Source organism: Lepidochelys kempii, chromosome 7 (genome assembly GCF_965140265.1).
Source record: "Lepidochelys kempii isolate rLepKem1 chromosome 7, rLepKem1.hap2, whole genome shotgun sequence".
Lineage (NCBI taxonomy): Eukaryota > Metazoa > Chordata > Testudines > Cheloniidae > Lepidochelys > Lepidochelys kempii.
In genome coordinates this window covers 93886882-93899218 of record NC_133262.1, presented here as the reverse complement: position 1 = coordinate 93899218, position 12337 = coordinate 93886882, and the positions used below count along the sequence as shown (strand labels likewise).

The window sequence follows — 12337 nt, the reverse complement described above, 5'->3', positions numbered from 1 at the left end:
TTTACTGTCCTCGCCCGCGACTTCCTTGTTCCCCCAGGGAGCCAGGTGCTGTAAACCAGCCTGCGGACACCGCACCCGGCCCCGCGGATGTCAGAGGGAGAGGAGGAGATGCGGCTGCTGCCTGCCCATTCCCCGTGCCAACACCCCCCATAGGCAACCCCGAGCTGCCACCCCGCCGCGCTGCTTGGCCCCTGGGTGCCTGGCTTGGGGGCAGCCGCAGCTCCGCTGGCTCTGATGGTGTGTGATGCCCTCGGTGCCAGCCAGATGCCAGGCGCCTGCGTGACTCCCCAAGGGAACTGCACCTATTTCCCGTTCTTCTCGGACTTCAAGGGCCAGAACAGGGTGGCCCTGAGCGCCCTGGAGACCGCCGTCCTCTCCTGCATCTTCCTGGGGTCCCTGCTGGTCAACGTCTGCGCCATCTCGGCGCTGGCCAGGAAGAAGAAGGTGCTCACCGCCAACTGCCTGGTGCTCAACCTCTTCTGCGTGGACCTGCTCTTCATCAGCACCATCCCCCTCATCCTCGTGGTGCGCTGGACCGAGTCCTGGGTGCTGGGGGACGTCGTCTGCCACATGCTCTTATACGTGATAAGCCTCAGCGGCAGCGTCACCATCCTGTCCCTGGCGGCGGTGAGCTTGGAGCGCATGGTCTGCATCGTCCGGCTGCGGCACACGGCCCGCTGCAGCGGCAAGCTGCTGGCCGGGACCCTGCTGCTCATCTGGGGGCTCGCCGCCCTCGCCAACCTCCCGCTCTGCCTCTTCTTCCAGGTGGAGCCCCTGCCCATGAACGGCGAGGTAAGGAGCGGCTCCCTCCGGCGAGCTCTGCCCGGCGCCAGCCTGGGGAGATGGGGGCCCCCCAGGTCCGTACAGTGCCCAGGGATCCAGCCCACTGAAGCGGCTGGCTCGTGATCCAGGGACCCCAGCGGGTTGGGAAGGGGAGACTGGTTTGGGAGTCTCCAGCCTTGGCTCCCCCCGACCAGCCTGACCCCAGCCTCGCCTCCCCCAAAGAGTGTCAACGCGGCCAAAGCCTTCAGCCAACCGACGCCTCAGCAGCATCTGTTCAGACTGGCTGGACCAAGCGTCCCAGGTGCTCAACAGCGCCGCAAAGCAGCGGCGCCAAGCTGGTCCGTGCGCCGGGAGCCCGTGTAGCTTGAGCCGGGAGCCCGTGTAGCTTGCTGCCAGAAGGGCAGCTAGGATCGATTCGGGTCCAGCGGTGTGTGACTTGTTATTCCAGCGGGTGTTGCAGGGCAGAGACCTGGGATGATAAACTAGAGCCATTACCTGGAGAGTTATACCGAGCTGCGGAATTGGGGTTAGGCGTTAAGCGATTCATGCCCCATGAAGTGTTATAAGGGGGTAATATTTCAACAAAGCCTTCAAAGGTTGGCAACGCCTTCTTGCCTTCTCCTTTTTAGCCCTGCAGGGATGCTGGAACAATTTGTATAGTGGGGGTACTGAGGGGCATGGAACCAAACTGTAAACCCTGTATATGACGGAAACCACTTCAAGCCAGGAGGTGCGGCAGCACCCCCAGCACCCCTAGTTCCAGCACCTATGCGGTCCGATATTGATGTTGGGCATTACCCCTGTTTATTAGGTTGCATTTAGCCATTGAGGTGTGAAATCAGAGTAGGAATGAACTTCTTTTAATGAAGGACTTGATCCTGATCCACTGAAGTCAATAAATAGCAAAAGTCCCTTTCACTTCAGCACAGCAGAATCAGGCTGTAATTGAGGTCTTCAGTAGATCAGTAGATTCACACTCATATGGATTTTTTTCTCTGTAGAACTGTATCACCAGTTACTTTGTTCAGCGGTGCTTTTGTCCTTGCACAGCATCTTGTATAAACACGGGGCTTTGTACTCCAGAGTAGAGCTAGGAAAACCCCTTTTCCGCATACTTCTCTTTTCAGAATGATCAGCTGCCTGTGCCCATGGATTAATTCATTAATTCATACAAGAGCTTTAATTGCATACAAGAGCTTTTCCTGAATAATGCACAAACATCTTTTTCTTTTCATTGTACAATAATCCCACATGCGTGCAAAAACAAAACAATATGCTTACAGAATATAATAATGATTTAATCAATCCTTCCAGGGTTTTAATTTTTTTTTTCATTTGTTTATTTAGAAGTTATGAGTTTACATTTTAAAATTGTCACTAGCATTTGCTATGCTTTATAATTATTGCAGCAATTCCATATCTGCATACCAAATCTTGTGAACTACACACCTGTCATCATGTTTTGAAAAACATTCCACATTGAAACAACTATTTTGTTTTCATTAGTAACGATTCCCATAGATCCTGTTTATGTAGTGGCCAGTTACATTAATGTCAGATGAAGTGTAAACATTGACATAAGTTTGCAGAGAACTTTATACTGAAAGTAAATATCTGAAACATAATATTAATAATTTTCTTTTATTCTTTGTAAACAGGAAGTTCAAATTTGCACCTTGGTTTGGCCCAGTGTTGCAGGAGAAATCTCTTGGGACATAACATTCACCTTTGTGGTCTTTGTAATACCAGGATTAGTCATTGTGATCAGTTATACAAAGATTTTACAGGTATTTTTTCTCATAGTTTTATTATAAAACGACATCTGGCTGGCTAGTAATGTAGTACAATAATGCTAAACAGTATCGGTTGTATTTGCTCAAGTTTAACAGTTTGAACTGAGAGAGTTTTGTTGCCATTATAAATGACAGCAAAGCTTGAACAGTGTGTTACCAGAAACCCAAGATCCAGTCAGTCTTAATTCATGTACACTTTGGGGCACCTTATTTAATATCGTGTATTGATCATAATTAAGGGCCTACGTCAACTTGCTAGAGATACTAACAAACATCTCAAACAACTGAAAAATCACTGTTTATCAGATCCTCCATTGCTTGTACCCCCAAAACTCAAAACGGATTCAATGGGAGCTGTACGACAGCAAGGAAGAGCAGCCCTGGGTCATAAAGTCCTTAAAACTGTTTTCTCCCCACTCCCTTTGAATCTACCCTTTTCCTACTTTAATTATGTGTCATAATTAGGGCTTCTGATTTTAGATTTTAATTGATAAACACCAACACCTCCGATACAAAAAATGAAATCAGTGTTTTCCAGTAAACAGCACAAATGGTTACTTGTGGGATGTGATTTCTCAAGTGCAGTAACGTTTTGTGCATTTATTGGGCCATGTAGACACTGCTGGTGCACACTGGAGGTTCACTGTCTAGAGTGCTTTAGTGTAGTGCTGTTTGAAACAGTATTACATGGTAGCCCATTAGAGGATATTACAAAGCGAGTACTCATTAGAGTGTATACAAAGAGAAAGCCCCAAACCCTTGATTTTTGGACATCTACATAAAACTAAAAAATTGCTAACCCCCCAATATCAAATTAATAAGTGCCCTACAAACAGAAGCCATAGTTATGATGTGTAGTTACTCTCTCCCAATCTCCAGGATGTTTAATAAATGTCAGCAAACATAAGCAGTAGACAAAAAAATAAAAAAGGCAGGCAGGAAAAGTGACATTTTCGTTCTACTTTTTCTCTCTGGGAGGGAGGTGTTTTCTAGTGGCTTAAACATGGATCTGGGAGCCAGGAACAGTTGAGGTTTAACCTGTATTCTGACACTAACTCCCTCTGTGACTTTTGGCAAGTCACCTAGGGCCCTGATCCTGCATGGTGCTGCAACCTCTCAACTGCCATTAACCCCAGCACCTTGTAAGATTGGGCTGCTAGGGCCAGATTGTGACTCTAGTCACAGGCCATGCTGGGGATACCCTTGTGGGTGTCTTCCAGAGTGCAAAGAGAGCACAGCTGCTATGACACCCTTGGAAAGCATGGGCCACACCCTGCCCTGCTTCACAATTCCTACTGCTGCATGTCAAAAGCTTCACTCTTCTCCAAGGCTCACCAAACTGTCTCTCCCTTACCTACTCAGGATTCCTTTTCTCTTACCAGTCTGAGGGTTTCCTCATAGGCTCTTTTCATCACAGCCCCCCCCGGGCAGCCTCCTCAGTTTCATTGGTCGAGTGGCCCTGCTCCAGGCCTGCCCTTGTCCCTGGACTTTCTTTCTTCTAAAGAAAGGTTTCTCCTTATATTTCCTGGCACTCCTTCCCAGGCTGCCTTGCAGCAGCCTACAATTTCCAGGGTCCCTCTGGGGAATACAAATGACAGAATTTCCTTGTTCAGTGCTTAATTGAGACCAGGTCATGCTGGACTCATAGCCTCCCTGAAAGGGTTAGTGCGCACCCAGGATCCACAGGTATGAAAACAGGTTTTTTTCTAGAGTTCAGCCAGAGAGAAGAGAAGTCCACAAATTAACCCCAGCCCTGGGTGGACTGACTGGGTTACAGGCCAGCATGCTATTCTACAGCAGACAAACCTCCTCTCCAGCACAGATCCAACCCCTTCCAAATTCCCAACTCACCCTTCTTGAGCTGCTCCCCCAATGCACACAGACACCTACCATCCTTGTCCTTCCATTCATCAGTGATTGGAGCTCTAGAGAAAAAGCTGATTTCATACCTGTGGATCTTTGAATGTAAGGTCTACCTAAATGCTGACTTGGGTGTGGTATGTGGTGCTAATGTACTTCCTTCAAACTGTCTCCGTTTAGGGTCCTTAAGTGCCCTACTTCCCATTCTGTTGCCAGATAGAGGCCTCATCTCAGTACTGTGCAATAGATCATGGGGCATGACATGGTAGCACACCAAGTAGCATAATTTTAAAAAGGAGGCAACTATTGGCAGTAGATGGGAGAGAAAGCGCTGTTTGGAAGTGGCAAGTATCTGTCCCTGCCAGAGTGCAATTTTAATTGACCAGACAGACCTGAATGCAGCCAAGCACCACAAAGCAATCCATCCCAACCCCAACCACAAGCCAAACTGATTAGATAGGGAAACATCATCATCATCACCATGTGAGTTCCCAACTCTAATGCCAGGAAGCAGCAATCTGTCTCCCCAGCCAATGAAGGCCATGCAGGACAATTACTTTTCAGCCCTAGGACAGTAGTAACATATACAGACACTGGAGCTGGCTGAGGGGGAAAGAGGCAGATTAAGGACAGGGAGTAGTAGAGCAAAGAAGACTGGGCACTCATTTCTATGCATTCTCCTTCCACCACTTACAAGCATGAAAGAGGTTCCTTGGCTTTGACTTTCCACATGGAAATGATTTCCCCCCTGAACCCAAGTCAGTGAAGTGCTGAGAGCCTCCTGAGAGATGCTGAACCCTCTCAGTGCCCCCTGAAATTAACAGGAGCTGAGGGAGCTCGGCATCTATCAAGGCCTCTTGGAAATTCAGCCGACCAAAGCCTCAGTATCTCTGCAACAGCAACAGAGTCCACAGCCTGCCATAGGCTGAAGTTCAGAAAGTCATAGGTACATTGTGCTAAACTTTGCCCCATGTTAATAACATGGATCTGTTTGTTGGTGGCCAAGACCTGGGTTATAACTCCCTGTGTGATTTTGGACAAGTCTGTTAACCCCTTTGTGCCTTAGCTTTTCCAACATTAAAGTAGGGACAATACTTTACTGCCCTTGTAATGTGTTTTGAGATCCTGTGATGAAATGATGTGAGTGCAAAAAGATTGATTCTCCCCTGCCTGAGGGCTGCTTTGCAATGCTCCACCAGCACCACTAAACACAGGGTGGGCAGAGCGTCTTATGCTCCTTCACCACCACCCATTCCTGTGGCCAGTGCAGGGCGCATCACCAGCAGCTCTCTCTTGTACAAGGATATTGGACCTTGACAAAGCAGCACCACAACTGAGGGAGTGCTAAGGTAACTAAAATTGCAATGAGCATTCCTTGGTCAGAGCTAATGATAAGGAACCAAAGTACTTACTCATAATTAGATGCTGGAGAGGTGGGCAGTGTTATTGGTAATATTTAACATATTTAAATACCAAATATTGCATCTAGTGAACAGTAACCTTCACTATTCAGGTCCCACTTTAACTGAATTTCAGTAAACTAAACCAAAGTTTCACAAGTCACAATCATTACCATGCTTCTGTAACCCATCTTTGCTGCTAGTGGGAGCTGTGCATGAGGAAGGAGGATTTTGCCCCTTAAAGGGGAGATTTTTCGAACTCTTCAGCACTATTTTCATACTGGTTTCAGGATTAGAAAACGATGGTAAGACAGTATGTAAAACAGCTTTCTTCCACAGTAAAAACAACACAGTAATATGATTACAGCATGTAGAGAGGAAAACAAGGTGAAACTTTTTTATAATATTCAAACAATAAACAAATTACACTTCAGTAGGATTAAGGGTTTGTATTCTCAAGGTGACAAACACTTATTTTCAGTGCACTGGGACAAGTATTCATGGCTCTGCTCAACATAGCTTTTTTCACTTTCTTCAAAAGCATATTTGAGGGTTAGGAAATAACAGAGAGAGGCACCAGCAGAAACAGGGCTGAGTTACAGAGCTAGGAATTGGGGGAAGGGGTTGTAGGAACTCCTTGCCCCAATTTGTAGGTGTGAGTTTCATCTTCCCAACCACTCCACATTTTACCTATATACAGCCCACATACTCAGACTTAATGCTGATTTCACCTGATGTGAAATAAGGTCACTAGCTTGTTAAACATATGCAGTGTCTAAAAATGTCAAAACTCTTGGCTAAATTCTGCAATCCTTAACTAAGCAAATCTCTCAGTGAATTCAGTGAGAGTTTTTCTCCAACAAGCACTGCAGAATTCAGATTTTTGGTCCTTTTAATCAGTGTTAATGAAACTGGAGAGGTGCTTTAAGGCAAGCCAAGTTAACCTGTGACTTGAATGGTCAGCAATTCTGGAATGTGACCTGTTACCATGAGCAGCCTGACATATAAGGGATAAAGAAGGATAAGGATAAGCCTAAAAAGTTTTGGGTTGTAAATTACCTCAGAGCTTTTTGAACAGGTCCTAAACATTTCTTAAACATATGCTTTTGTATAATTAATAAATTAGTGTTTATCTATATGTATTTCACAGCGTATATCCTCAAAGATCTTGGGTATGCTGTTTAGCTTTAGCTTTCTCTCGTCTGAATCTGGACTGCCACCCCGCCCCTGCCCTTTTCTCTCCCCTCCTGACAGTGCACTCTTTTCCTTCCTGTATCTCTTTGTTTCTGCAACTCCCTTTTTTATCTCACCTTGCTTTTCGGACTCCATCGCTTTCGCTTTCCGTCTGCTTCAAGTGAATTGGCATCCAATCTCTTCCCCTAGCCTAGAACAGACACTGTTTACATGGAATTTGAACCTTTAAAAGTTGGTTCATTCTAGAAATAGGGGCTATTTTTCTCCCTGTAAGACAGCAGTAACTTCTGTTGAGCACAATGGGAGTTGCTGATGTCCTATAGCAGGACAAGCAGGCTCCAAGAGTAGGTTCAGTTTCCAAGAATGTCTTTGCCCATCCATCCTATGAAGAAAAATAGGCAAATGGGTCCAAGGGCTGCTGACATGAATGCAACTTCACTGTTAGTGAAAGCATACCATGTAAACCTCATGAAAGCAAACAACGTCTGCCACCCAAAGAAACACATGCCGCTCATGATTAGCTGAACCGATTGGTGAGCTGGGCTAGACAAGAAACATTTTAAATAGCAGCCTAGCCTTTGAAATAACCTGCGTAAATCATTCCATTGCTGATCAGTAGCTGATTATCTCTTCAGTGCTGGATCCATCAACCTTGGGTGTGTGCACAGCCGTGATTTAGAGCAATGATAAGGAAAACACAAGTAATGTCAACTAGCTCTTACTTGTCCTTTCACTATTATTGATACTAATAGATTTTTATTTGTACATCACTGGTACACAGAAGTTTCCTGGGAACTTTTTAATCAAACAAATGCAGGTTAAGGGACTAAAAGCATCAGGTAAACACTATGTTTTAAATAAATACAGATCCACAAATAAAACTCATGTTCTGTGGTAAAGACCTTTTGAAATAAAAATGTCTTGAAACCTGCTTTAAAGGGCTAATTCTGTTACTGTCTTCAGGTCAAATGGAAGGAGATAGTCCTATCCTCACAGACAAAGACCTGAATGGTGCCTCTCCTGTTCCTGCAAGCTCCAGGCTAGAACAGAGCACTTCAGAAAGCACTAGGGTAAATAGGAAGCCAGAGGCTCAAAAAGGTATCAGGGACCTAGGCCTGATGATGGGCCTTAAAAGTTAAAATCAAAATCAACGTCTGCAGCAATTGGTAAGAACCAGGGCTTAACGTGTGCCAGGGTTTGCCACGGATGAGCCCCAGCACCTCTAGGCTTGGCAATTCATAGCCCCGGCACCTCTGGGCTTGCTGTGTCAGTTATGAAAGTAAACAAAAAAAATTGCTTGAACCCTGGCACCAAATTATTCACTGATAAGAACATAATGGCCATATTGGGTCAGACAAATGGTCCATCTAGCTCAGTATCCTGCCTCTGACAGTGGCCAGTGCCAGATGCTTCAGAGGGCATGACCAGAACAGGACAATTTCAAGTGATCCATCCCCTGTTATCCAGTCCCAGCTTCTGGTAGTCAGAGGCTTAGGGACACCCAGAGCATGGGGTTGCATCCCTGACCATCTTGGCTAATAGCCATTGATGGTCTTTATCCTCCATGAACTTATCTAACACTTTTTTGAACTAGTTATGCTTTTGGCCTTCACACCATTCCTGGGCAACAAGTTCCACAGGTTGACTATGCATTGTGTGAAGTACTGCTTTATGTTAGTTTTAAAACCGCTGCCTATTAATTTCACTGGGTGAACTCCTAGTCCTTTTGTTATGTCGAGAGGTAAAGAACACTTCCCCCATTCACTTTCTCCAGACCATTTATAATTTTATAGCCCTCTATCATTCCCCCCTCCCCCTTAGTCAAGTTCCCCCAGGCACCATTTTCCTTAAGGGTGGCCCTGCTGGAACCAATATTGCTACAACAACACTTCAAACAAGGTTGACCGATAGTTTGCAGGGCTGACATTGTCCTCAAAAAATCAACTGAATTTTACACAGAGAATAATTGATAACGGGAAAAGCTTGTCCTGAGCTGAATGTTTATCTCCTCTTTCACTCTAACCTGAGCAAGGCAAGTATGAGTATTAATCTTGTTCTTACTGGGGGAAATGTTCAAAGGCACAAAAGGCCATTAGGTTCCTTACTCCCACTGATTTTCAAAGCCTCCTAGTTAGGCACCTAACTGTGATTTGTGCCTTTGAAAATCTGTCCCCATGTCAACATCTTAGGGACAGGAAAACTGAGACACAGAGAAGTGAAGTGACACCTAAAACCACATACCAAACCAGTGGCAGTGCTCCTCCTCCCAATCTCACCTTCAATCCACTAGTTCATGCAGCTTTTTCAATAAAAATAATGTGTATGTAGAGAGTAATTAAGCTAGGGAAGAAATATTAATGATTACACTGAATGAGTCAAATTGCAACTTCTGGAATAAAAATAAATAGGCCAAATCAGCATAGCTTCATTGACTTCACTGGAGCTGATTTACACCAGCTGAGGATCTGGCCTAATGGGAGAAAGTATTTAGCTGAAGTGTTTGTCTGCTGAATTTTGGAGATTGGGTGTTAGTTTTATTGGCTCTACAATTAAAAACTTAAAATGTGTCCATTATTTAAATTTTGCTGTGCTGACTTCCCCGAGAATGGATTTTCCACAAGCACTAAGTGCTCACAATTACAGTGGAAGGCAATAGGAACTGCGGATGCTTAGCACCCTGGAACATTAGACCCCCATAGCCCAGCTCCTGAAATATGCTTAAGTGCCTTGCTCCTACTAAAACCAGTTGAATTGTTTATTGAAATCAATCTGGATTAGGGCCTATGTGCCTCAATCTTGCTTATTACGCTTTTACAGAAAAAGTAAAGACTTTCCTAAAGACTACAGGATGCACAAGGTGTCAGGGCTGTTGTAGACAAAGTAATTCTGATCAGTGGTTGCTAAAACAAGATGTCAAAGACAACACACTGAATTTTAAATACGTTCTCACTCAAGTTTAAAACCTATTACCTAATGGAAGAAGTATACATCTGGGAGGTTTGAGCGACAAAAGGAAATTTGGGAGCGGGGAGGAGAAATATTCTGCCTTTGAAAGACATCTCTGCTTTAACCAATGTACCATACCACTGAAAACCCATACACAGAGAAAAGTCTGAGCCAATCCCTGGACCCAGGCACTCTCAGACTTTGGAGGTGGCAAAATCTGAACCCAGTTCCAAATTCTGCAAATGGTCCATCCTTACAATGGGCAGAACCAACATTCTGGACTCAAACACCTACATACTCTTTTCAGGTGTCAAAATCCAGATCTACATTTTGAGTCTTGAGCCCATCTCTAACTAACTATCTGTAATAGAATGTTAGTGCAGCTCTCCTCTGAAAATGACTGAAAAAATGGCACCTGCTTACTCAACAGTTCAGCTTCATTTATGTACTAGTCATATTTGCTGACTTTAGTGACTAAATTAAGTTGTTACTAATTTTTACTCCTATTTACCTTTCAGAGCAAAAATGTCTATAAAAGAGTGAGCTGGATTCTCTTCTTTGTGCATCAACAGGATTGTTAGCTATACTCCAGTCACAGTCAATTACACCTGTGTAAAAATTAACAGATTTACATAGATGAAATAACCTAGATTATCATTTGAAGGCAATGGGATTGCAGGGGTAATTAAAGGCCCAATTTGACTTTAAAAGTCTTTATTACTTTCAAATGCAAAATGGATTATGAGCATGAGACGGAAAGAACCCAGCTTGACTACCCGACATGCTGAGTTCAGGGCTGGCAGTTATAAAAAAAACAAAACTATTTTTCGACTAGTTAACTGAGTCCATTGGGAATGTACTCATTGAGAGGCAATAAACACAGAACTCTTGCCCTTTTAATCGTCACTTCCAAAGCAGAAACATGATTTGCCAAGATTCACTTCTGCAGCTTTAAAAAAAGTGTTACTCAGCAAGAATTCTATGTTACAATAAAAGTTATCTTGTTTTTGAATGCAGATTACAAAAGCATCAAGAAAAAGATTAAATGTCAGTTTAGCCTCCTCAGAAATGCGTCAGATTCGAGTCTCCCAACGAGATTACAAACTATTTCGAACTTTGTTTGTGCTGATGATCTCTTTCTTCATCATGTGGAGTCCAATTATCATCACTGTTCTCTTAATTTTAGTTCAGAACTTCAAACAGGATTTGAAAATTTTGCCATCATTTTTCTTCTGGATAATGGCATTCACTTTTGCCAACTCTGCCGTCAATCCAGTTTTGTATAATGTTACCCATTTCAGACATGAATGGTGGCAATTTCTTTTGTGTTGTGCAGCTCTTCCTGGAAGGAGAATGACTAATACAGAAACCACAGGAAGAAGAAATGACCACATAGAACCTAACTTATCTGTAATTTCTAAATAAGTAATGTATGAACTATGTCTCAGCTGTTGCTTTGGCTGCTAAGCCATATACTTTCCCACATTGACCAGCTCACCATTTTATAGTACTTGTATTATATATTAAGGAAAACAGATAGGAAAATAAATACAACTATAGTTCAACTTCTATAATCCTAACCTAGACAAAATGTTATTGTCTTGGGAGTTTTGCCTGAGTAAAACTGCAGAATTTAATCTTATCGGCCTAATGCTCTTCTCATAATGATGTAATCAGGAGTAATGTCACTGACATTGGTGGAGGCACAGAAATGTAAAACAGTGTAACTTCAGAGAAGAATTGGGCTCTATGGGGGCAGATTTTCAGACGGTGTAAATTGTCCACTTACTACAGTGGAGCCAGGACAACTTACAGCAGCTGAGGATATTCTCCAGTTTTACTATCCATTTGCCAGTAAGAATAGAAACCAACTTTTAAAAATGGGTGTAAAAAGTGCACCCTCAAAAATTTCCATGCAGTCACTAAGTCCATAAAATAAAAAAAAGGCATTTGCATGCATAAATCAGGTGACTGGCTGCCTGAACATACTTTTGTGCAACCTACCTTTATGCATAAAATGCCAATCTGAGTAGGCATATATGGTTTTTGCTGGTTCAATGAGCGCATGATCATTTTTGCTGGTATGTCCTACATTTGAAAATTTGGTCCTTAGAACTAGTCAATCTCTGGTGCCATTTTGCTGGATTCAACAATGTTACAGTAGATAGAAATGTTTATTTTTCTTAAGGTTGTAATTACCCTGTTTTTACATATGGTGCATTTTTACACATCTTCAGTCAAGTATGAATGTAATAAAATAAAGCTATTCTGTGATGTGATCAATGAACTTCCTTTTGTACTGAAATACTATTTAGCTTTCCAGAGAGTCCAATAAAGAAGCCACAATAAGTCAAGAGGACT

At 43.5% G+C, this 12337-nt stretch overlaps 1 protein-coding gene across 1 annotated transcript; it reads left to right on the top strand.

The window, feature by feature from the left end:
* The first annotated feature begins 264 nt into the window (after window positions 1–264).
* On the top strand, window positions 265–12213 carry FFAR4 (free fatty acid receptor 4). Its single transcript, XM_073353866.1, has 3 exons — window positions 265–792; window positions 2442–2570; window positions 10994–12213. Exons 1-3 carry the CDS (start codon window positions 265–267, stop codon window positions 11399–11401), a joined length of 1065 nt encoding a protein of 354 aa, XP_073209967.1. The 3' UTR covers window positions 11402–12213.
* Window positions 12214–12337: the final 124 nt, after the last annotated feature.